The sequence below is a fragment of the Capsicum annuum genome, chromosome 10, assembly GCF_002878395.1.
Source record: "Capsicum annuum cultivar UCD-10X-F1 chromosome 10, UCD10Xv1.1, whole genome shotgun sequence".
NCBI classification, from domain to species: Eukaryota; Viridiplantae; Streptophyta; class Magnoliopsida; order Solanales; family Solanaceae; genus Capsicum; species Capsicum annuum.
This window is the reverse complement of record NC_061120.1, coordinates 214,589,892-214,617,056: the sequence shown is the minus strand read 5'-3', so window position 1 is coordinate 214,617,056 and position 27,165 is coordinate 214,589,892. Positions and strand designations below refer to the sequence as shown.

The 27,165-nt window shown below is 37.7% G+C and overlaps 1 protein-coding gene across 4 annotated transcripts; it reads right to left on the bottom strand.

The window, feature by feature from the left end:
• Positions 1-480: 480 nt before the first annotated feature.
• LOC107854542 (ubiquitin C-terminal hydrolase 12) lies at positions 481-25,060 on the bottom strand. Of its 4 annotated transcripts, none has more exons than XM_016699551.2 (32): positions 24,880-25,060; positions 23,198-23,285; positions 22,910-23,057; positions 22,659-22,816; positions 16,529-16,794; positions 16,220-16,438; positions 16,040-16,148; positions 15,852-15,967; positions 15,006-15,104; positions 14,182-14,291; positions 12,510-12,584; positions 12,249-12,327; positions 12,024-12,170; positions 11,854-11,934; positions 11,657-11,776; positions 7,649-7,771; positions 7,187-7,264; positions 6,980-7,068; positions 6,779-6,887; positions 6,612-6,680; positions 6,413-6,523; positions 5,972-6,027; positions 4,565-4,742; positions 4,324-4,425; positions 4,174-4,245; positions 3,349-3,414; positions 3,003-3,068; positions 2,551-2,637; positions 2,352-2,468; positions 2,151-2,225; positions 1,938-2,021; positions 481-1,151 (listed from the first exon to the last, which is right to left on the bottom strand). In XM_016699551.2, the coding sequence occupies exons 1-32, from the start codon at positions 24,907-24,909 to the stop codon at positions 1,110-1,112; spliced, it is 3,369 nt and encodes a 1,122-aa protein (XP_016555037.2). In that variant the 5' UTR covers positions 24,910-25,060; the 3' UTR covers positions 481-1,109. The 4 variants fall into 4 exon arrangements, with proteins under 4 accessions (XP_016555037.2, XP_016555038.2, XP_016555035.2 ...); XM_016699552.2 differs by having other exon boundaries at positions 23,198-23,282; XM_016699549.2 differs by having other exon boundaries at positions 12,024-12,327.
• Positions 25,061-27,165: the final 2,105 nt, after the last annotated feature.

The window sequence follows — 27,165 nt, the reverse complement described above, 5'->3', positions numbered from 1 at the left end:
GGTACCAAGTAAGAAGTAAGAACGCTACTAGATTAATCGTAATTACGACTCCAAGGACCTAATACTGAAGAAATAGAATTCCGCGCCATAGAGCATGAAGATAACGTCTTCAAATTACAACCGAAGTTAGGTATTGTCTCAGAGCACGTAGCATCATGGAAACGTTTATCTGCTGGAGGAATGTATCGTCTTCCAAGTATTTTGCAGAGGTTACTGTGGCCACAGTAAACTGACCAAAGATAACAGTGCGGCAAAGTTCACTCATTGCCACAACCAAATTGTTAGAAGTACTTCAAGAAAAGAAAAAAGTAATACCTAGGCAGGCTAAGCATCATTCACAAATAGCTCTAAGCAAACAAATAATTTCCATCCAATCCATTTTACCAGTCATGGTTGCTTCTATGACTAAATGAATGTTCTCACAGGAATATTGTTCTCCCAACTCCTGCAGACTTAGATCAACAAAAGAAACGAAAAGGATGGCCAATAAATAAATTGTTCACATTCAAAAACTGTATGCAGGCTCAAGTCATTTCTGCCATACTAAACGACACAGTAAAAACGACAGAATGAACACAGAAACATATACCAATGCTATTGAAAGAAATTTTACAGATCCATCCCCCACTCATACGACATTAAATACAACCACAAGAGGAATGGGAAAATGGAAAAGAAGTAACAGATAATACAAGTCCAGAACGCACCAGGCTGCTATATCAACTATACATTCCCTTCAACCAAAATCTTATATGCAGAATAAATTATGCAGAAGACAATGTCAAAAAGACCCAACCATCAGCAGAGAAATAGCTGAAGGCGAGGGCAGAAACTGCAGCGCGCATCCTAACTAAGCTACAGAGAAACAAACCCCCCTTCCCAAATCAAATCGAAGGGAAAACTTATAGCCTGCAAAATCTGACCAAATCACCAAGAGGAAACAAAGGTGGTAAAATCCCCTATATGAAAACAATATTCATGCTAATCTCCTCTCTGCCTTCTCCTAATCATCATGTCATAGCGCTACAAACTCTTTTACATGTCTCCCTTCTAGCTTGTGAGGAGTGAACACCACAACCAAGGCCCATCTGGAATATCACCAACCTCTTTCAGTTGTATATCTTGACTGGCTTTTCAAATGTGTGACGGTTCTGCAATTTCAGAGTCGAGTATTAAAGCATAATAGAGGTTTCTTTTAACATATAATGACCAACATTGTCAGGAAATTAGCAGCTCAAAGTGTTATACTCTTCAGTAACTATTAAGCTAATCGTTTTTCGTACTATACATGTAACTAGTCAGTGACTAATGTCATCGTGAAAAATGGAAACATAAATCACATCTAATATCTGATCACGCGCAGCCAAAAGAGAAGGTCCAGAGAAACACGGAATTATGTTGTTGTAATCTACAAAACAAGTACCTTGCGACATAGCAAGATCTAGTTCACAATCTAGTCACTAGAACTATAGTAACAACAACATAATAACATACCCAGTGAAATCCCACAAGTGAGTTCTGTGAGGGTAGAGAGTACGCAGACCTTACCACTACCTCATGGGGGTAGAGAGGCTGTTTTCGAAAGACCCTTGGCTCAAGTGCAGCAAATCCAAGTACAAAGAAGCTTAATAGTGAAGAAAATGTAGCCATTAACAAGGAACACACTGCAAAGCCTACAAGAACTGTAGTAAAGATAAAGTAAATCTTAACTTGACCCTAAAAGCTCCTCAAACATTAAAAAGCACTCAGTGATAGAAGTAAAACAATATAAACCAGGTTTTGAGGATTAAAAGAGCATAATATATATTCCAGTAAGATCAAATATTATAATAATTAACAGCCTTTAGGAGGAGCCAAATTATGATACCATGATTGAACCACTTGTATGTTTAAACTGATAACTAGAAGTGACTTCCAGTAAAATTTAGAGAGTCTACCTGATTAACATATGGCCTCTTAGATGTATTATCTGCATGCTCCAATCCAAGGTACTGCTCCCAAGCACCATAAACATCTCTCCTCTGCATCAGGATACAAGCATCTTCAGCTTGAGCAGAAACAAGAAGACGCAACTATAGCTGACCCACAAACATAAAAGGAAGCCCACGATGAACTTCAAGGGGGAGTACACGATAACATCAAAACACTACCTGAAAACGGCTGGATACAATGTCCAAGTCCTGAAGGTATTCTGGGCGTCCCAATGATAAAAATGCAAATTTCCACTAGCCATCAAAAAATTAGAGTCAACCCCTAAGTCGAACATAAGCCTTTAAAATATAAATCATAATGCTAAAAAGTATGGAAGAATGTTCCATTTGCTGCAAAAGCTTTGTGCTCAAGCACTGTACCTTAGAGAACTCCTCATCTGAAACCTGCAATTTCTTTTGAATGCGAACTTTAATTTCTGCTAAAGTTTCACCTTCATGGATGACCAGAAAGAAAGGTTCTCCAAAATTCTGCACTTGCTGTTGAAAACCAATCCAATTACTAATCTTAACGTCAGATGGCAGTATATCAGTAACAATCAATCAAGCATATTTGTAATACCATTTGATTTTGGGGAGTCTCTTTTGTAAAATGATAAACATGAATTAGTCGATTATGGGGACCAAGCTTTTTCTCCTCCTCTGGTATCTACAAAAAGTTAAAATAAATGGGGTCTTACAAATAGGCCGGTGGAACAACATACACCACAGAATATCATCATCAATTGTCCAGAATCAACTGTCTAAAGCAGAAAGGTTAATGGAACAGAAGACACCTTTAACAATTAAAGCTGAAACAGGAAAGCATAGCAATCAAATGAAAGCCCAGATCCTAGATTATCCTTTATGAAAGAGGGTAGGGAAAGGAAGCGGATATGCAATCAAATCTCTTCTTAAACTTCAAAACCTCGGCAACTTTTTTAAAAAAGGGCAAAAGGATCAAAAGGAGATGAGGAAGAGAGAAGAGGTTAAAAAAGAAGAAGAAATCAGCCATCCCACATTTAGAAAACTTACTTCCTCTGCCCGCAATGTCCAATACTGGTCATTTATATTCTCAATCTTCTCACTGAGCGGAAAGATCTGCAGATTAGCGATGGCAACGAAAGGTGGATCAGATACATACAAACAAAGAGAGCACATAAGCTAGCAGAGCAAGTCTTGAAATGTAAGTTAACTATCAAACTAAAATGTCACCACAAGTCTAACAAAGGACAAAAGTATTTTTTAAAAAAGATAACAACTGTATTAGTCAAGAGCACACAAAGGCTGTGCTAGAAGTCATATTTACAGATTCCAATAAAGGACAAAGATATTGAACTTATATTAATATAAGTGTTGAACTTATATTATGAATCCTCACCTTATAAATTTTGTGATAGAAGACCTCGAGTAATCTAAGCTCGGCATTTGGATGGGACAATTCTACCTGTTGCAGAACACAATATGCCAGTAGTTACATTTGCATACCATAAATGAAAGCCACCATTGAACAGAAAACATTAGAGAAATAACATCGGTCCACAATATACATGACAGATCTAAATCTCTCACATCCTTAAGAAAGTCAGAAAAAATGATTTTCTTCATAACATATACACCAACAACAAACATACATTAGGGTGCACATCCTTCCATCCTTTATTAATGGTTTTAAACAAGATAATCCGATAGGAAAGAGAGAACTCCCCTGGATGGAAAAAGGAAGGAAGATAGTCATTCCTGAAGACACAAAAATCACAAAAAGATTGCCGATTCCCCATGTCAACAAGTGATTTTTTTATATTCAAGTATGTTCAGATAAATTGAAAAGCAAAATTTGGTAACTTTTTTTTCTCAAGTCACTGCCACATCTCTAAATTTGATTTTTCAACAGACAAATCTCGCACGGAAAAATGGCCAATTTGACACTTGAGGAGCAAAATATGAATATCTGATTGGGGATTTTTGAAAAAAGGTATTATCCAAAGAAGCAGAAAAGAACTCACTGGTATAATGTAGGCAACAAATCCATCAAACGACATTAACAGTAACGATGCATAAATCAACTTAAAAACATGGAATCATTTAGACATCTGAAATCTACCACAAGGAAACTGCTTATTTTATTATGAAGGGTGCGAAAATTGCTTTCATCCTCTTTTCAGAGACACAACTGCAATTAAGGTTTATGAACACCTATCCATACCTTTGATTTGATTTCATTAAGAACATCCCCCACGGTACTCTGCTTAGGCAATCTTACATTCAGAATTTCAATCTGAAAGGGATGAAAAAATGTAATGAGGAGAGGTAACACTCTGATGGAATAAATATGTTTTTGCCATTTTAAACAGACCTCATCCTTCGTAGAATGATGGAAGGCAACTTTGAGCGTCTTCAGACACTGTAATTCTGGAAGAGGTATGTCCAAAACTTCATAATACAGAATATCGGAGATCTATCACCACCAAAAGAAAAGGAAAAAGTTGAGACGTGGTTAGTCCAGACACATCACATCCTACCAAAATAACGTCATTTTTATGATGAGTAGAACATTAAAAGTCACCGCGTGCTAGCATCGATTCATGTTAACAAACCTGATTGTAATGGATAAGCATGTCTACCAGATGATCCACAGACCGATATTTGATTGGGTTGGGCTTGGGTTGCTGCGAGTAGCAGTTATGAGGAGTAAGCCTAATTTTGGATGGATCATCCACACCAAGCCGCTGTGCCACTCTCTCCACTACTTCATCATACGTATCACTTTTTGCTCTATAATTTTACCAACAAAAAGATGGTAATTGGTAACAGATGTATCAGAAGCAAATGCTCTGCACTAGGGGTGGCAAAACGGGTAAAAATTTATGGTTATCCGCTCGATTCAACCCATTTTAAATGGATTGGGTTTCCAATCATTTAAAAGTGGGTCAAATATGGTTAAACCCATATTATCCATCATAAAATATGGATAACCCATTGGTATCCACTAATTGCACTTCCCCTTAAAAGTATGTAGGGGTGTAGGAACCTCTTTAAAGTACACTTATTATTAATAAGTTCTTAAGGGTGTGTTTGGTATGAAGAAAATATTTTCCATTTTTCTCATGTTTGTTTGGCTTAAATATTTTGGAAAATATTTTTCAAATGAACTTATCTTTCAAAACCTTCCGTAAACCTCACAACCCCGAAACGGGTCCAAACATGGGATCAAACTTCGGACCTGAGAACCAGGGATACCCAACCCCAACTATGAATAGACCCAAGACCCGACTACGCCCAAGAACGCAACCAAGACCCAACTCCTGACCCTAGGGATGGAAATGGCGCAGTGTGGGTTGATCTTAATCTGAAAAAATTTCACACACACACACACACCGCGCATATCTATTTATTTCATTTTCATCTGCCCCGCATAAGTTTTAAAATTGTTTGTCACCACTCATTTTCGACCTGCTTGTTTGCCATCCCTATCGGCCCTTGACCAAACCCGAGACCCGACTCAAGATCCAAATCCCAACACCGACCCAAGAAGCAAATCCTGACCCTGGCTCGACACTGGAACCTGATTCCCAACCCCATCCCAAGACCCAAATCCCGATACCGACTTGAGACCCAAATCATGACATCGACCCAGACCTGACTCCCAAAATAAACCAATACCCGACTCCTAACACATAGAAACCCAACCCCAACTCAAGACCACTTATTCTCCAAAAAAAATTCCAAGGAAACCACGAAAACATTTTCATTCATACAAAACGCATCCTAAAAGGAGAAAAAGAAGAAAAAATGCTTGTAATCTGGAGTACTTGGTTCTTTACATAATAAGAAGCAATGGATAATCCATATTATTCGTTGGTTACTTGGTTTACCCATTTTTATCCATATCAAATATGAGCGGGTTGGATATTTTATCTACTTTCAGCTCTCATTTTCGACCCGCCTGTTTGCCTCCCCTACTGTGCACGTAAATGTAGGATAAAGGTATCAAATGAACTCACAACTCCAGACAGAAATCATCCTCCTTCGGTTTCTCCAGCGCTCTGAAATGGACAATCTGTAAATAATAAACTCAAATATGAGGAATCAAAATTGGAGAAAATGAAAATAAAGAGCCAGGTGTATGGCGTGCACATGCATAACACATATTACAGGAGAAGAGATGAAAAAAATGTTGCAGATACAGTAACAACAAATGATGCAACTTGTCATGGTGTGCACATGCATAGCACAAATTAAACGAGAGGTGAAGAAAATGTTGCAGATACAGTAACAACAATGATGCAACTTGTCAAGGCAAAGACCCAAGGAAGTTTCGAGAGTTGCTTCCCTTGCACCACCACAGAGAACCATAAACCCGAAAAATGAAGGATCAGAAATAACATTAAAATAAAAAAGAGCATCAGCAGGCTAGCAGAAACTGGAGCCCTATAGGGATTCACCTGGCGATTTTTGACATACTCCAGATATGAAGGAACATCTGGAAATCGGACTTGTTCTTCAACTTCAGGAGAAGCTTTCTTCTGAAAGCATATAATATCCCCATCTTCTATCTGTAAAAATAAGTCAGCAAAGCAAATCTAAATCTGAGAAGATAAAAGCTTTCAGCAATTGAGCAGGGAAAACAGAAAGGATAAAAACCTGGCTAAATCGAAATGAAGCCTTTCTGTCTAGTCTTTCGCACATGACAGAAGGTTCAAATTTTATTTCCTGCAACGGAAAAAGACCAAATTCTCATGTCACCTCAATCAATGACATCAATAAGAAAAATAAGTCACATCAATAACAGAGAAGCAACAATAACACACCTCAAAAAGTTCAATTTCTTGGTCAGAAGCAAATCCAGCCAATTCATTAAGTTTTGGGAGTATTTCAATTGGCTTACTAGTACCCTTCACAAAAAGCCTACCAACATAACTGGAAATACAAAATTGGAATAAATCTCATTGTTAGACCTTGCCACAAGAATATATCTTCCATGTGGACTCCTTTAAGAGCAGATAACTTACCGGAGCTCTTCTTTCTCAGGATCATAAAACTTAAAGAAAAGGAGTATATCATCTTTACTTTTGTCAGGTGGAGGGCCAGGAATGAGATCCTGAAATGTTAAATGAGTTAAAGGTAAAGAAAAGTAGAATCTAAGGCAAAAAACACCTGTCAACAAAGCGGAGTAATACATGGCAATTTATAATCTATAAGAGAGTTAAGGAAGGTACCAGGCCACATTCCACTTCCAAAAATAATTTTAACTCGGCATTGTTGGTCTTGTTGGAAACTTCCCTCAACTGACCAACCTGCACTTGCAGATGATTGCCTTATACAACAGTATACATCGTTCAAGAAAGTAAAAAAGGAGGAATTAATTATCATAAAGAATCATAGGAGTAAATAAATCACAAGTGTTTTTGTTGGACGGCAGAAGAGATTAAGAGAATGTATGAACTAAAACATCATGCAAGGTATAAGAATACCTTCTAGAGTTCATCAATTTAAAACATTAAAGATATTATATTCAAATGTTTTAAGCACCAGAACTGAAAATCCCACACACATACTAAAGCAAGTATACAAGATGACCAAAATATAAATGACGCATCACATTAATTGTTTAACACATACCGCCACAACAAATACCAAAAAGACCAAGTATGGGAATGAGAAAGATATAAGAGACTCACTAATTGTAGTTCCTCCTGCGGAGTTAATGGACGATTGGGCCGGTAAGTGTGATTTTGCCGCTTTGCCCAAATCCAAAATCGCTGAAATTGAACTGGGATACCCAATTCTTTTGCAACCTCCTCCTGCAGCAATGGATAGTATGGTCAAACACAAAGCGAGAGTATCCAAGAAACTGGAAGACCATTTAATATACCAAAGATATGTACAGACACTGCACACAAAATTAGTAACTCAGAGATTGTGTACACCAGATGGAAGGTCATCCTCAACAAAAATAACTCCGCTTCCTGATTCAATTCCACAGATCACATTTACATACCTCATTTTTTGAAGAAAGGTCATTAACAAGGAATTAAATGATAGAAACAACAGGTTCACAGGGGATTAAATTTGTTAGGAAGTGATGTATAATAAGGAAGAGAATAAAACAAAAGAGAAAAGGGAAGAGGTAATTCCCAAGAAGAATGGAGCAAAAGAACTCAAGGATTTCAAGCTTATCAGCTAATGGGCAGTGTTTACAAGATTATCTCCAACTTGTGGCATAGACATTGAGGAAGGCAGTGGACAAATTGGTGAGCAAACAACAAAGGGCTTTCATTCAAGGCAGGCAGATCATGAATGCAGCTCTTAATGAGTGTGCAGATTCCAAACTGAAGAGCAAGGAGCTTGGCCTTCTTTGTAACTGGATATCCAAAAAACTTTTTACCATGTGAATTGGGATTTCCTTATTAACATCCTAAGAAACATGTTTTAATACCAAATGGATGAACTGATTAGACTCTGCCTCAGCAATGACAAGTTTCCCATTCTTGTGAATGGAAGCCCAGAAGGTTTCTTCCCCTCTCGTAGGTGATTAAGGCAAGGTGATCCCTGTCACCTTTCTTGTTTATTATTGCTATGGAAGGACTCCACAATATGATGGATAGGACAGTGTTTAGTGGCTTAATCAGGGGTTTCGAAGTGAAGAGCAGACAAGCAAACAGCATGGTCATCGCCCATTTGCTGTATGCTAATGATACTCTTGTTGTTCTATGTAAGGCCAACAAAGAAATGTGCTAAACCTCAGGATAATTATGACCCTGCTTGAAGGGGTGTCAGAACTTCAAGGCTTCAAGTGAACTGGAAAAAAAAACGGGTTGTATCCTGTGATGTGAGGTTCTCTACCTACCAAGTATTTGGTCTGGCTTTGGGCTCTAACAACAAAGCATTGGAAATATGGAATGAGGTTTTATACAAATTTGAGAACGAACTCACCATCTGGAAAGTACAACACTCTCTCCAAGGGCAAAACATTATCAACCTATGTTATGTCACCATTTCCCATCCCAGCCATCCCTTCCAAGGCTGAGAAGAGATTGGACAGCTTGAGGAGAAAGCTCGCGTGGCAGGGAAATTCAGACAAGAAAGGTTGTAATGGAGTATTGTTATAAAGAGCAAAAGAAATGGAGGCATGGCCATCAAAAAACTGAAGTTGCAACAAATGCTTTCTGAGCAAGTGGTCATGGAGATAAGCCATGGAAGAGAACAGTCTATGGAGGCAGGTCATCAACCAGAAATATGGAGAAGACAGCAACTGGTGCACTAAACCAGTCACCACACCCGATGAGTAAGCATCTGGAAGTCCATCAAAGCTCACTAGGAAGACTGCAAGAAATTTTGAGATCTCTCCTGGAAATGGTAGAACTGCCTTTCTGGTCTGACCTTTGGATCGGACAACAACCTTAAAAAAAATTCTCCTGACATTTAGAAGAGCCTCAAAGCCAGAGCTACCAGCAGCGAATTTAGGTATCTAAATGGTTGGAATTTCACTCTCAAAAGAGGACTCAATGACTGGGAAATGGATAAGTTGACTTACTTTCTGCAAACTATAGGAGCAAGGAGGATACCTCTGAAGTTGAAGACACCATGATTTGGAAGTGCAGGGGGGAAGAAAATTTACACTGTCAAGGAGTAAATGCTTATTTTGGAAGTGATGGTCAACGGGAGACAAATTGACCCTGGAAGGCCGAAGTTCCTTACGAAGTAAACTACTTTACTTGTCTAGTAGCTAGAAAATCCCGTCCCATTCATCAGAAACCTCGGAGAGTGGATTGCATCTAAGCTCCAGATGCTCTTATGCAAAGCCACAAATGAGAACAAGAGACGTCTTTTCATCCACTAAACGGGTGATGCCTGGGAACACTTTTGAGCGATTGATTGCTTGGGACCAAGCAGGGAGCACTGTCACGCAGAAGAAATGGTGGAGGCTATCCAGATTGTATCTGATTGACCATATGGAGGAAAATGAATAGCAGATTTTGAAGATAAGAGTAATTCAATCCAGAAGATTAAGATGAATTGTATTTTGAACTTAAATTTTTGGTTTAAAAGATTGTGTATGGAGGAGGCTGACTCCACACTAGACTTTTTAGAAGCCTTGTGAAATTACAGTGGCCAGCACTGCTGATAATAAAATGTTACCATTATGACCAAAAAAAACTTCAGAATGATACTCTTAAAGCAGTCAAAGGGAACAAAAATCGAGCATCTGAAAGTCTTAAAAGTTACTGGGTGACATGCACCTGAGGCCCATAATCTCTTGCACTTTGGAAATCATACCTTGCTCAATTTTTTTCAGAAGGTAACAGTATATTATTAAAGTTTCCAGCACAAAGGCTGTGCTAAAACCACAATAACAGAACAAATTGTAAAGCCCGAAAAAAGAAATATCCTAGTAGAGCTTACAAGGATTCAATGATATCTACTAAAGCCTCTACATCCTCCAGAAGTTCTTTACACCAGAAAAAGTAACAACAAATCATTCATCGTAACTTCAGGTTTAGGACTACATAACACCTTAAATTCCTTTCCTTCCACAATGACCACCATATACATGCAGGGATGAGCTCCACCAATTATTCTGCTTCACTCCCCCCACCCCCATATGCTGTTCCAGCATTTTAAATGTCTCTTGTGGACTTTGCATAACCCACTTAATTCCTTTCATACAAAGAAACAATTGCCACAACTGGTCAGTGGCTCCAAAATGGATGAAAAGATGATTGATGGCCTCAGATCCCTTGCCACATAGAGAACATCTGGAGCATAATGGCAAACCCCTTCCATCCCTTGCTCATTTATTACTAGCTTCTCTTCTAGCCTCTAGGCACACTTTATTTTTACTTGGGATAAATAAACAATTGTATGACTCATTGAAAAGCCCTGGATGCAAAAGAATAGACAACCCCAATCGTGCATACTAACCAGAATCGTGTTGGTGCGTTAAATTTACTGTAAACAAGAAGATCCTGTATTTTTCCCAAAAGACTTTTCAACCACTTCAGAAGCTCTCCCTTATCTCCAAATCGTCCAATAGAACTAAGGGGATGCTCTGCTTCTCCCCTTTACCTTTTGAATGCCCAACGGACTAGCAGCTCATTGACAGTAGCATTTTTGACCGGATGCTAAACAATTTTAAAGCAATCCGCCATAACATGTGTGCTACCTTGACAGAGCATATCCTCTATAACAACAACAACAACAAACCCAGTGTATTCCCACATAGTGAGGTCTGGGGAGGATAAGATGTACGCAGTCCATACCTCTACCTCTAAAGAAGTAGAAAGGCTGTTTCCCACAGTGCATATCCTCTATCTACTAGGATTTTAACCCGGGTGTGACTGATTAACTTCCTTCAAAGCAGCTACCCCTTTCACGCAAAGGACTAGTACCACCTGCTATTTTGATGAATATCAATTCAAAAAAGGACCTGCTACTCTCTCCTTCTCTCTATCTCAATCTCATCTCTCCTCTGACCCCCTCCTCCAAATGAGTCTATACAAGTCTTTTACTGATGCTAACAAGTGAGATGATTAAATGTATTCTCGTACTTTTTAAAAGTGAGAAGATCATTTACGTTATCTACATATTTAAGTTAGGAGTGACATAAGGGTTAAATCTAATTGAATCACAGGATGTGCTACTTGAGTCCAAACTAAGCAATAACAATTATAAAAAGTAAATAGTACCTTGAAAAGGTTAAAAGGCATCTGTTTCTGGATTCGAAAGCTACGAACTTTGTCATGATCAACAAGATCAAAATAAATCTCCTTACCAATCTGTTCTCTAAGATCCTCGTCACGTGCAACCTACATACGAGTAGATTAACACAGCATATTCAAGGAGAAAAACTTAATATCGGACACTTAAGCCATTTGAAAATGACCTTGATAATTGTATAAAGGTGGGCTTGTGCTTTGTATCTTCTCTTGTCCTCCTTCTCTTCTTGTTCTTTCTTCAACCTTATCTAAAATGAAACAAAAAACTTTATCAAGGCGAACTAAATATCAAGTGCAGAAAATCTATTTTTTGCGTGGAAATTTATTGAAAACATACCCTTAGGTGTTCCGCAATGTCCTTCTCACCGACATCACAGATTATTTTATCCTTGTCACTCTCACGTATATAAACAAGCATGTAAGCATTGGAGTATTTTGTAAACTTAAAGGGAGTATTGTTAAAGCCAGGATTTGTCTGTGGCAACTGTAAAAGCAAAAGTAAGCAAGAATCAACACATGAAACAGTAAGACACAATTGAGATGTTCTGTTAGAGATGTATACCTCCTCCTCTCCACCATATTGTTCCTCTAGAGCCCTCTTAAGGTCTTCTTTTGTCACCCGTTCATCATCAAACTTATACCTAACATAGAATCAAATAATCACATTCAATCAGAGCTCAAATTACATTATCACATCAATTAACTCCATATGTATGACAGTACAAGAGGATGCAGAAATTTTTTCCTACTGCCCTGTGATCCTGCAGGAAATGTTTAAAGATAGAAACAGAAATGAAGAAAATGTTTTACAGAGAGTACATACCATTGATCAGACAGTGTTGGCCTGATGAAAGCATAATAATGTCCACCATGCACACCACCGCTATGAACCAACACACTGCCATTAAGAAGAGCAAGGTGATGCTCTTAGTATAAAGATAAAAGACGATGCCACCCATCTAGATACTATCACACTACTAACAAAACAAAGGAAACAGTTTGGTTTATTAGGAATCTCATAATCATATGTCCCAAAATATCAGAACATGGGCAACGCCCTAAAAGGCCAATCTAATAGATCGAAATGGCAGTTTATTGATTCATTCTTTCAAACTTTCCAATATAATTTTGACATGGAAACTGCTGAGCTCTACACAAGCTAAACAACAGCACGCAGAAAGGTCTGTACATTGAAACTTCATTTTTTTTGAAAAAAAGAGAGTGAAGGGAGTAAATAAGATTACATTGAAACTTCATTTTTTTGAAAAAAAGAGGGTGAAGGGAGTATATAAGAATTAAAACTACAAAAATAAAAGAAAAAGTGAATCTTATCAATAACAAACAGATCTTAGTGGTATACATGGTTTATAAGAAGCAACAAAACACAAAAACAGATGTCTGTGAATTAAGCATAGTTGAGTTATACTGAAGGCTTCGCACCATATACTTGCCAACTAGATAATGGGGCAACCATAGCAAAGGCATTGTTCGGATTTGAGGACTAGGAATTATTTGTAAGACGGGTTTGCTCCATGTTACATGGGTATTTTGGACCAGAACACATAGTAGGGGAAAACGCAGCAGGCTCATAGTAAAGTTTTCTAGATCTTGCTGTTAACCAATGGGGTAAGTAATTTATTTTTTTCGCTAACGTGGTGTCCGAGCCAGCTTGCGCGCACCTCGACTAATTCCACGGGATACCTGCCACCTCCCACCAGGAACAGATGGGAAGGATTAAGGTAAGTAATAAAAGCTTCAAGCACGAAAATGGAATAAGTTGGTGAATAACCTTGTGCATATGACATAGAAAAAGAGGTGTGAAATGTGTTTTTTTAACAGAATGACTTAAGACCAAGATCAATCATGAATGTCTATCCCCATTGAGAGGTTGAAAATCCGTAAAGGAAGTTTTGGGATACAACACACTGCTCACATATGCATTATGCAGCATGTATAAACAGAAAGAAATAGTTAATATTTTGACCCCCCGGGGATTTGTCTAGAGGCAAAAACCCACAGCATTATTCGTGGGTCAGGCTCACATCGTTGGCTCGAATCCTGCTGCAGACAAAAGCCTGGTACTTAAGTGGAGAAGGTTAGAGGTTGGGCGTGTTAACCACCAAGTTCCGAACCGTACACCACTGAAACTTGGAGATTTCACGGATATTTTAAGGGAGGTAAGAACAGTGCATAGAATAAAGCGCAGATGTTTGACAAACTTGTTCTATTTTCGCGAGATTATAACAAGGACGCAGACAAATCAGAAAGATGTGAAGATTCGTCCTGTGTGTCTCAGAGATGTAATTGAAAAGCATAAATAGCACCAACTTAGCTTTTGATTATATGTGAATACAATAAATTTGCTTACCAAAGAAAAAGACAGGTTTATTTCATACTAACCTGAGTAGACAAATAAGTTCAAACAAAAACAATCATTGGGATGCATGCCAGTGTGTTTATCTGCACATACACATATGAAAGAAAGTTAAATTTACCTATGAAGAGTATAAAGATTCCGGACACTCCTATCTGCTTCAGGAGACAAATATTTTCCGTCCTCCCTATCAAGGTCGAGCTCTAGAGGAAATTCATAGCGGTCATTTATCTGCAACATTGGAGCAAAGATTGTCACAAGTCAGAACCTGGACACTACAATATGGGGTTGAATAAAACAACACATAGAAATGTAGTTTGGAGGACCATCTAAACTATATTTCTAAATATTTCATGGCAGAGAATGCATTAACAATTAAAGCTACAGTTAATCATTTTCTGATGTTCAAAATTTAGATCGACAAATAAACATTGACAGCAGCTGATCAGAGCCAAAAATTTATGTCCACATTCGACAAATTAAAAATTAGAAAACCTTCAACTGAAAATATTCCAACTACCAAATAGCGCTTTAGAAAATCCTATACAGTTTCGCACTTCAAAAAAATCATGACCACAACTATCCCACCTTGGTTTTTTACCTTTATTTCTAATTCTTTACGACAGGTTCATTTTCAAGTTCCTTTTCTTTGCCCCATTATTTCGGATGATGTAGTAGAATATCGAAGTAATACACCTCTTTTGTTGAACATAAATGTTTGGACCCGCAAATAGGGAACAACACTCACTCTAGGAAGGCCATGAAACAACCCAAGAGCTATGTGAACCAGCAGTATCAAAAGGTATCCAGTTCTTTTGCCAAAGGTAAATTCTTGAACCAAATATTGGAAATAACACATTTTACAAAAGGGAAAATGCACCAAGAAAAAAAATAGTAGTAGAAATCATTATACAGCAAGCTCAGAAAGAAGAAACCGTTGCTAACCTTAACCATAGTATCTCGCATGAAATCATATTCAAACCTCTTTAACTGAAGTTGGAGAACTGGAGGGAAGTCAATAAATAGTACACCCTTTTTTGCATCCTGAAATCAACACAGCAATCCACATTCATTTTTTTAAGATGAACTGTTTTTTTCTTAGTAGAATGGTCAGCCATCCAAATTCACAATGAAATACAGAAAAAAAGGCAACAAATAAGATGCAGTCGCTGGCTCAAGGAAGCCCTTTGTGACATTCTCTACTCAATAGTTTTAAGTTCAAGTATCTTTAAATTCAACATGCTGGAAGGGCATTTCACGTATCTTCTAGATACCTGCATAATGGCTTAGCACCAACCTAGCCCCACCCCCACAGAAAACAATTCCAAATAAGATGCTTGATGCTTCCACTAATAGTACTTTATTATTCCATCAAACAATATGTCTCCCTTAGTTTTAAACACACTAACCCTCAACCATTTGGAATTTTTAATGTACATTAGGGGAACGACCAACACGCTCCACCGTGAAGAATTAGGCTACAAATTATATGCCTATTCAGTTAAGACAATATTCTTTTTGCATTTTCACAAGAATACAGATTGTTTACGTTTTAGAGAGCCGCTAGTTAATAATAAACACAAAATCTGATCTATTTGAATTCTCATTAAACTTCTAATTCCCATTGTTTTGTGTGACCATTACAAATTATCATCGTAAGATCCTTCTCAATTTCTACAAAAGACCTTAACAAATAATTGAATTTCTTTTTTGATTCTTTACTGGTATAAATGAGGACGTTCAACCACAGTAAGCCCATCAATTTATTGTTAATTGATAAGAGTACTGAACCTGCAAACCGTGTGCCTCAGCCTGGTACTTATTATCACCTTCTAGGCGTTCGACTTCAACATATTTGTCAAAAGAAGCATAAACATCGCGGCAGCCTTTGACATCAAGCTGAAGATCTGCAGAAGTTTATACAAAAAATAAGTCCATGAGCAGGCATTGAGGATCCAAGGAGCGAACCTGATACATACCATAAAATGACTCTTTTCTTGTTGATTTGAAGTCCACATTAATACATTCTATGTAATTCATATGGTGCCCCTCAAATAACTTCTGAATTGTCCCTTCCACAACAGTACCCTGGACAAAGGCAATCATTAGAAGCTCTAATAAGATCTTCAAAGTTTGCATTAGTCATTTTATGAGCATACCTTCATCTTGTCTTCAAGCTTTTCACACAACACTCGGTTTAGTTCTTGCACATCATGCTGCATGAATGAATCATATGTATCCCATCCAAAAGATTTTGTCAATTCTTTTGTCGCCACACTGGTATCACTATATTGGAGCTTATAAAATAAACTTTGCAGAGCCAATGGAATGCTCCCTGATGGCATGTCATTCTCTGTGGTTGGCATATGATACACAGCCTGGAAGGACCGAAACCAATAGAGGATATCACATTCTAGAATCAATACAAAAGATATAATTACTAAAAAAAACTGAGAACATATGCCAACCTTTCTAAAGTAGGGGATATGGTACAAGGTTTGTAGGAGAGAATTCATGTAACAAGTAGCTCCCTGATTCTTAAGCCCAACATAGCCTGTCTCTTTCTTCGAGTCATATGTCCAGTAATCAATTACCTTCCTTACAGCAACATCAGCTTCAATAACAACTTTATCATTTACAAGATATCCCTTATTAGGATCATAAAGCTCACTTAGAAGCATGAATGACGTGAAGCCCCAATCACTCTCTCTTTGGTTAAACTGGTGCTGCGTCTCTGCAACAAAAAGAAAAATCAAATCCATGCCAGGATGAAACAAACTCATATCTTTCAACAGTAACCGGCATCTCAGGCTCCCTGGCCATTCAATTCACGAAACTCACAATCAAAACAATTTTCGAACATACTTGTAGAACACTAATCCAATACAATTTTCACAGGCCAAAGCAATTACTTAGACAGTGTCGGAAATTCAAAAGTCTTTGATTTATAATTTTCAGTTTAAGAAGCCTCATTCTTTCTTTTTAACAATCTTCTCTTTTATTTTCTTTTTTATTTTTATTTTTTTTGGTGGGGGAGGAAGGCTATTAACAGCATACTTGCCTGGAGTAACAACGCTGCAAATTTGTCTATATCAATTAGCCAAAATATATTTCCACATGTTTATTGCAATAAATAGGTAAAGATTCACCATATGTTTGTCCCAGACTAGAGAGAGAAACATGTAATCGATGTCTCTCTTCCACCTACCTCGGTGTCTGATTCTTGTGCTAGGCTGCTTAACCCTCTTTTTGCAAATAAATTAAGCTTCATTTCAGATTATTATTAAACCAAGATACAAAAGTCCTTCTTCAATTGCAGTTAAGAATTATCAAATGATGATGCATGTCAGCCCTATACACAAAAATATGGCAATACTCCTATCCTTGTGTTGAGGAATAGGTTCAACGTAAGCTTCCGACTCTTTTTACTTCAGGCATCATTTACTAATCTGAAGTTTTTCACCGTTAAATTTATTACACATAGGGTGTTCACCCACTCCACACAAAAAAGAGCAAGGTAAGCAGAAGAAGCCCAAAATTCACGACACGGAAAGCTTCATATTATAGTCAGCATGTTTTATTTTGAGAACTGTTTTTGACTAGAAAACAAAACGAACTCCAAAAGAGAAGATGTGACCTGTCTAGATTTAATTATTTGATTACCAATTTTGAAAGAATACATCACAATTTAGTTATGCAGTTTTTTGGATGAGATAATTCTGTGGCTGATTGGCTGTTCCTGATTTTGCTGGTTTTTATCTCATATATTAAGAGATTGAAACAAAGGTAGATACAACCTCTTTGTATAACAATAAATAACATATCAATCAGACTCCGATTAATTCAAAGTTAGTTGGGATGGGCAATATGAATCATCTATATCCATTCAGCTGTAACATTGAGCCAAGGTACAACCACAATATATCTAGAAGAAACGGTTGGTAGTATATAGTAAAATTGAAAAGTGAAAACTGTTCTCTGAGAAAAATATAAGAGGGAAAAATAAATAATCACATAAGTGACGGGAATAAAGTCTTTACAAACGGAAAAGACAGTGACGCTTTATTTTGCATCACAAATCTGCAAATTCTTAAACAAAAAGTGACACAAACTCAAATACACGGAAGCAATTAAAATAGACAAGTAAAGAAACAAGATAAGACAAAAGGAATAACACAAGAAATTAGACAAGGGGAAAACAGAAATAATCATTAAGAATGGATAGTCATTCCAAGGGAGAAGAGATTCAACTCAAATGGATCCGTAAAAAGGGAAATCCAAATGGGTTCACTAAAGAGATAGAAGGGATATTCGCTAATCACTCACCAACAAGTAACGCACTATTTCATAAAAATCTAAACTAATGAAACTACAACAACAACAACAAAGCCAGTGTATTCCCACACAGTGGGGTCTAGGGAGGGTAAAATGTACGCAATCCATACCACTACCTCCGGAGAGGTAGCAAAGCTGTTTCCGATAGACCCCCGGCTCAAGACAAAGAATAATAAGCAAACTCATAAGAGAGCATGAAACAAGATGGCACAATAGAAATGAAACACCCACACAGTAATACCCTGTACTAACAAACCAAAGGAACCCCCACCCCAAAGCTCTCCTAACTACTGACTGCGACCCACCCACAGGCACCAACCTTCTACCCTAATCCGCGTCCTCCAAATCTTCCTATCTAGGGTCATGTCCTCAGAATTCGTTACTTATACACAAATGACACCTTTTGTAACACTCCAAGGCCTTGATATCTTTTTGTGAGGGTACTATGTTGCAGTGTTTAGAGATGCGACCGCATCATCGCATTATGCGCTAATGCGATGTGATGCGGGCTCCCAGCGAGTCGCGGTGCAATCTAAGAATTGCGGGTGCATCAAGTCCTGTTGCGTGATGCGATGCGATGGGTGATGCGATGCAATGCGATCGCATTATGGATTTATTTTATTTTTGGGCAATTTTTAAATTAAAAAAAGGATTAGAAGTGAATTTTTTTATGAGCAATTTTTAAATTAAAAAAACGGGTCAAAAGTTTAAGAAAAGACCGATTAAAAATTTTAGGATTTTTTTTACCTACATCTCTCTTCTTCACTTCTCCACTGAAGCTGTGCTGCAACAACTCTATCTCTATTGAAGTTGCGACCTAGTTCCAACAGGTGTTTCTTCTTCTTCTTCTTTCTTCTTTCTTCATCCTTCTTGATTATTAAGAAGGGAAAAAAAAGAAGGGGTAAGGAGGGTCGACCTAGAGTCAGGTGGGGTGACCTGACCCCGGCTACTGCTTTGGAGATAGGGGCGAGGCTGGAGGGGATGGGGGCTTGGGAATGTAGGGGGGACGTGGATAGTATGTGGGATACGGCTGCGAGTTGCATCAAGGAGACAACTAGAGAGGTTTTGGGTGCCTCGAGGGGTTGGTATGGCCGGCATCGGGGGGATTGGTGGTGGAATGAAGAAGTTAAGAAGAAGGTGGAGTCGAAGAAGACGGCTTACGTAAAGTTGGTTCAGAGTAAGGATGAAGAGGAAAGACGGGGGAGCAGGGAGGAGTACAAGTTAGCTAGGAAAGAGGCTACGTAAGCGGTCACCGCTTCTAAGACGACAGCGTTTGAGAGATTGTATGAGGGACTAAAGGAGAAGGGCGGGGAGAAGAGGCTGTATATGCTTGCCAAAGCTAGGGAACGTAAGGGTCGGGATCTGGACCAAGTTAAGTGCATTAAGGGGAGGATGGCAGAGTTTTGGTAGATGACGTTCTTATTAAGAAAAGATGGCAGTCGTATTTTCATAGGCTTCTGAACGATGAGGGGGAGAGAGGCATTGTACTAGGGGAGTTGGAGCTAAGGGAGTTGGAGCACACTGAAGAATATAGAAATTTCTACTATTGTCGGGGTTTTAAGGTGGAGGAGGTCTGTGAGGCTATTTGCAAGACGCGAAGAGGCAGGGCGACGGGGCCCGATGAGATTTCGGTGGATTTTTGGAAGTTTGCAAGCGGGACGGGGTTGAGGTGGTTGACCTACTTATTCAACAACATTTTTAAGTCCGCTAAGATGCCCGAGGTGTGTAGATAGAGCACGATGATTCCTCTTTATAAGAACAAGGATGATATTTAGAGTTGCAACAACTACCGAGGTATTAAGTTGTTGAGTCACACGATGAAGATTTGGGAGAAGGTGGTGGAGCGGAGGTTGAGAAAGATAGTGTCGATTTCGGAGAATAAGTTTGGTTTTATGCCTGGTCGCTCGACGACTGAGGCAATTCACCTAGTACGGAGACTGGTTGAGCAGTATAGAGAGAGGAGAGGAAGAGGGACCTGCACATAGTGTTTATTGACTTGGAAAAGGCATATGACAAAGTCCTTACGGAGGTTCTTTGGAGATGCTTGGAGGTGAGGGGGTCCCTGTGGCGTACACTCGTTCGATTAGGACATGTACGAGGGGGCGAAGACTCGGGTAAGGACTGTGGGAGGGGATTCCGAGCATTTTTCGGTACTTACTGGGTTGCACCAGGGTTCAACTCTGAGTTCGATTTTATTCGCCGTGGTAATGGATGTGTTGACACGGAGTATTCAAGATGAGGTGTCATGGTGTATGCTTTTTTCGGATGATGTAGTCTTGATTGATGAGTCACGTCGAGGTGTTAACGATAAGTTGGAGGTTTGGAGACAAACCCTAGAAACTAAAGGTTTCAAGTTGAGTAGGACAAAGACGGAGTACTTGGAGTGTAAGTTTAGTGACAAGAGGCAAGAGGACGAGGTGGTAGTGAAGTTGGAGTCTCAGGTGGTTTGTAAGAGGGATAATTTTAAGTACCTTGGGTCTATGATTCAGGGGCATTGAGAGATTGACGAGGATGTCTCTCACCGTATTGGGGCGGGTTGGTTGAAATGGCGGCTCGCCTCGGAAATTCTTTGCGATAAGAAAGTGCCTCCCAAGCTTAAAGGCAAATTCTACAGAGTTACATTCTGGCCGGCTATGTTGTATGACGCGGAGTGTTGGCCTGTTAAGAATTCTCACGTCCAGAAGTTGAAGATGACAAAAATGAGGATGTTGCGTTGGATGTGTGGTATCACAAGGGCTGACAGGGTTAGGAATGAGACTATTCGGGACAAGGTGGGAGTGGCGTCGATGGAGGATAAGATTCGGGAAGGGAGGCTGAGATGGTTTGGGCATGTGATGAGAAGGGACACGGATGCTTCAGTTCGTACGTGTGAGAGGTTGGCCTTGGATGGTTTCAAGCGGGGTAGGAATAGACCGAAGAAATACTGGAGAGAAGTGATTAGACATGACATGGAGCAATTACGGTTCACTGAGGACATGACCCTCGATAGGAAGGTTTGGAGGAAGAGTATTAGGGTAGAGGGCTAAGGGGTGTGGTCAAGTCATAGGCGGGAGTTAGGTGAGTTTCGTGCCGCTTGGTTGGTAGTGCTAAGGTTGAGGGCGGCCTTTTGTTGGTTAATGTACTTTTTTGTGCTTGTTGTACCGTTGTTATTTTATCATGTTGTATGCTTGCGATGTTTGACTAAGTCATGGTCCTTTTTCTTAAGCTAGGGGTCTATCGGAAACAGCCTCTCTACTTCTTCGGATGTAGTGGAATAGACTGCGTACATTCTACCCTCCCCAGACCCCACTATGTGGGAATATACTGGGTTTGTTGTTGTTGTTGTTGCTTCTCCTTCTTCCTTTTTCTTCTTCTGCTCTGTTTTTTTATACACTGATATACTTTTTTTTTTGAATTTTCAACTGATGCTCTGTTTTTTTTCTTCACTGAAATTGTATTTTTTTCGACGGAGCAGTTACTGCTACTTCTTCTTCTTCTTCTTCTTCTTATACTGTCTTTTTTACGGTGATAGTGTTTCATCCGATGCTCTGTTTTTGTTCTGCTCTTTTTTTTTTCAACCAATGCTCTACTTTATGTTTTTCCTTTTAATTGTGATTTTTATATGATTTATTTTTTATGGTTTCTTTACAGCAATTTAAAAATGTCTGATCCGACTTTGGAATATAGTAAAAGGGCAAGTGAGTCCAATAGGGATAAAGTTGCATGTATTTTTGTGGAACTGATTTGTTGGTATTTCATTAGAACTTTTGCTTAAATATATTGTCTTTATTGTTGATTATATAGTTGTTGTGGTCTTTTCAGTTATAACTTACTATTTGAATGCTTTATAGGTATTTTTTTAATTAAATTGTGCTTCATTTCAGTGATGCGGTTGCATCGCATAATGCGTGATGCAAAACCTTGTCGCTTTTTACTGCATCACGCTTCCCTGTGCTAGGTTGAATCTTTTTAAAAAGTAAAAAAAAAGCGTTGGTTTTTATTTATGACAATAAGAAAGGGAAGTCAATCCAAAAGAAAATTTTAAATGCAATTTACAAACATATAGAAACACAGATAATTAGTCAATATCAGAAAAGGTAAGAAAAGGTAAGACACTACGTTTATTTTTATTTTTTTCTAAAGATAAACTGAGGGAGAAACAGAGAATACTCCTAGACACATGAAATTGCAACCAAGGAAAAAATAAAAACTGACTTCCAAATAATCATACCGATGAAATTTGGATTCAAGCTTAAGCTACAAGGATACAGGACAAGAAAATACCTTTTTTTACTGAATATTTGGGGTTTATTTGATTTACAACCGTTAAGCTGAATTGGGCATATCTGTTCCACCCATATGGCAATGTAGCTGAATCTGCCACATCTAAATACATTGACAAACACTCCACATTGTTTCCTTTTGGAAATATAAGCACTCTCCTACAAACCCAATGCCAGCCATAGGACAATTATAACCCAATTTTTAAAAAAATATCAAAATTTAACCACCAATGTACGTGAAATGCCATTTACCATTTATAACTACCAACAACAAAAGCCTCAGAATATAGCTTCTTCACAGATAACCGAGAGAAATCATCAATTGTCCAGGTAAACCGAGAAGCCTGTGGCTCGTCCACGGCTTGGTTCTCCCCCGTAGTAGCATTCTCGTGAGGTGTCACTGTTAATTAAATTCACCAAAAAATCACATCAAAATGTTACAACAAGATCCAAGCGATGCATAAGACTAATCAATTGACAACCTAAACTCTTCTTAAACAAAGAGGAGACTGAAATAGTAACAACTGAAGGAGGAACAACCTTCCATTGGCTGGGGCCCTTCCACTAAAGGCTGAGGACCTTCAACTAAGTCAGAATGTGGCACAAGCATCTCCTCGTCTTCCTGCTGCTGAATTGTTCCAAGAAAAAAGAAAGGACTTCAGAGGTTGCTAAAATAAAGGCACTTGACCCCATGTGAGCTCATCTGTCCCAACCTTGCTAGATTGTTTTACCCAACACATATGCTTGTAGGCTTCATCATCTTGCCCGTAGATCATTCAAGAAGCGGAAAAACTTGTAGCAACACCAATGTTATCAAATAGAATTAATAGCCTGTCTGGCCAAGCTTTAGGGAGGTCAAAAGTGCTTAATTTTTTCTATAAAGTGTGTTTCTAAAAAACATGAAGTGCTTGGTCACGTTTTAGGGAGAAAATAAGTGCTTCTAGGAAGTAGCAGAAGCTATTTCTCCTAAGCTAAAAGTAGTAGTTTTTCCCTAAAAGCATTTTTGAGAAAAATACACTTATAAGCACTTTCAAAAAGCTTGGTCAAACACTTATTGCTGCTGAAAAGTACTTCGTAAATTTAATGATCAAACACAAGTTGTGTCTCACCAAAGGTACTTTTTCGAAAAGCACTTTTAGAACATTACAGAGAGACCCTTGATAGGAAGGTGTGGAGGACGCGGATTAGGGTAAAGGGTTAGTGAGTAGGAGTGTGTCTTGTAGTTTCTTATTCGTGGTGTTGTGGTGTTTTGGTGATTTTTGTGATTTCGGATAGATAGTTCATAGTATTACCCTGTGGGTGTCTTGTTTCTTTTATTACCTAGTAGTGTGTTACCCCTTTTTGTTGTTTGTTTTTATATTTTCTACTAGTTATACGGTTATTTGTCATAAGCACAAGAAAAAATAGGTAGTAAGAAATGACAGATAATAACACAAACAAGACTACCATAAAATAATTCTACAATCAATCTATCTGAAACAACAAACACCACCAAAACTCTAAGAACAACACTACAAGGATAAAACTACGACTACTAACACATATAACTCAACAAAGCACTCCTCCCTACAAGCACCCAAGGGTGCGGTCTGGTGGTTCAATGAAGTTGGGTTGAGCAACATGAGGTTTAAGGTTTAATTCCCAACAACGACAAACACTAAGTGATTTCTTCTCATCTGTTCTAACCTTGACGGACAGTGTTACCTGTTGCTGGAGGGAGGTAGCGGATATCTCGTGGAATTAGTCGAAGTGCACGCAAGCTAGCCCAGACAACGCGGTTATTTTATAAAAAGAACAAAGCACTCCTTCCTACTACAAAAACGCACTCCTTTCTACTAACCTTCTATCCTAACACGCGTCCTCCACACCTTCCTATCTAAGACAGTACATGCAAACAAAATACAAAACATATACTCCACATATAAACAAGTAAAAAGCATGATCTAGTCTCTAGTAAAACCCTAACCCTCTCTAATCAACCAAAAACCCTAACTTTTTCACATCATTAACAACGCAGATCGATTTTCGAAACAAATGAAGACAATTCAATCCCTAAAACCCTAACTTTTCCGTAAATTAAAAACCCTATCCGATCACATCACAAACGCAAAAGTATGTTGCGTAATTGCATCAATTAACGAATTTCACAAAAAATATCTGTAAGTAAAAACGTATCGGTAGTAAAAGTGAAATTCATCGAAGGAATGTATGAGAAGACTTACATCCAACGGTTGAGGATTCAGCATGGTCATGTTTAAGATTAAATAGTGACCGTCCGATCAACTGAATACCGGCGATGTAGGTCAGGGGGTGGGGTAGGGTGGGTGGTGGGGGTGGGTGGGGTGGGGTAGGGGGTATAGGAAGAACTGAGTTTAGAGAGGGGGTAGGATAGAGAACGATGGGTTTCTGAAGTGAGTGTTGTTTGGTTGGGTTTTCGATGGGAGGGAAGGGATACGTTTGGGAATAATGGAATTGAAAAGGGTAAATTAGGAAAGGAGAAATACGCACTCCAATCTGTTCCGTTCACTTTTAGTTGTCCACTCAACTTTTGCACACTTGCACTTTGACTTGTTATGTCTCAATGAAAGTCAATTTGATTAATTTTTTAAATTAAATAAATCTAATTTATAAAATATTTAAATTTTAAAAAACTATAATAACAAAATCAACATATACAGTAAAATCTCATAAATAAGGTGTAGGGAGAATAAAATATATGCGAACCTTACAACTGTCCTAAAGAGGTAGAGAGATTATTTCTGAAAGGCCATCGACTCATCAAGTGTAGCAAATTCAATTATAAAAATTAGTAAATAATAAAGAAATATGACAATTACTCAACCACTGAAAAATGTTAATCAACCACAAAAGATCTTTAAATCTACATGAAAAAAATATAAGTTGTAATTCTAATCATAATATTAATATAATGCAAAAATATATCACAAAATATCAATCAAAATTTGTGAAGATTGACTTTCGAGAAGTTGAAATTTGACAAGATAAACTAATGGAATAAGTGATAATTTTTTTTTTAGTTTTTAAGAATAAATAACATAATTATCTATTTTATTTTAGGAGATTGGAAATTTGTACGTGGTAGATTTGGACATTATTCAAGAAATAATGATTAATATAAATATTTTATCATAATATATGTATATTAATTAATATATATTCTTAGAAGATTTCGGAAAAATAATTTGAGAATTAAATATTCAGTGTTTAGGATAAAATAAGAAAAAAGGTAGTAATTGTTTTTTGTTATAGTACTCCTATTATTTTGTTTATAGAAACTTTTTGCTAATGTCACTTGGCTGTGATAAAAAAGAAAGAGTTGAGTGGACATATAAAAAGCGGACACGTAGTAGGTCTACTTGGCGGCGGTTAGGGATGACCGACAATTCACTATTTTTGTGATTTTCGTGAAAAATAAGATGTCGTTTTGAATATATAATAAATTAAGGAATTGTGATTAATTTAATTTTATGTTTTATAACATTGTTTTAGTTTCCAAAATATTTTTAAAAAAGTGTATTCAGTGTGTTTTGAGATTTATCTGTCTTTATTAAGATTAAGAATATTTGAATTTAAATATATACTTAAATGATTAAGATATTATTTTTAATCTAAACATTCAATAGTTAAGACTATTTATTTATCAAATATCTTAATATGCTTTATTTATTTATTTATTTATTTATAAACATAGTAAATATATAATTTAAATAAAGTTTAGCTATATATTAAAAATAGAAATTTAATAAAATAAGCATTATTTAATTAAAGAACGAAACATTAATATTCATGAGTGATGAGTAGAGATGATTTGTAGTGGTGGTGATGGTAAAAATTGATGTTAATAATTAGTAATATCAGTGGTGATAGTTGTGATAGTGGAGAAGGTTGGTTTTGTAATGTCAGGTGTGATGATGGCGATCGATAAATTGTGATGGTATAGTTTCGATAATCATGTTGGTTGATATGAATAGTTAACGTTGTTCATATAGATTTGGCAGTGGCTAAATAATATGTGGTGGTAATTGACGATTGTGCTAGTTGTGACGACAGAAGTAGTTAGTAATAGAGATTGGTTGCAATATTGGTAGTAATTGATAATTGTGGCAAAAGGTAGTGTCAATGATATGATTATAATTATGAATATGATAAGTGTGGTAGTGACTGGCAATAACAATGATTTTCAGTGGCGATGATTTTGATAGAAGAGATGGTGGTTAGCGATAACAATACTGACTAAAAATGATTGTGGTGGCTAGTGATTGTGAACGTAATAATGGTGGTGGTTAAAAATTATCAACATAAAAATACTTTTTATAATGATAATAAGGCATCACTTGTTTGCACTTAGTAAAGGTATGTATTTAAACGATTCAGACCTCAAGTCACTAAGTGCATTTGTTTTCGTTATCGTTTAAACACTTAATAGGAAAATTTAGCGCAAAACTCATATTGTGCATGGGATCTGAACCACAAGGATCTATTATACA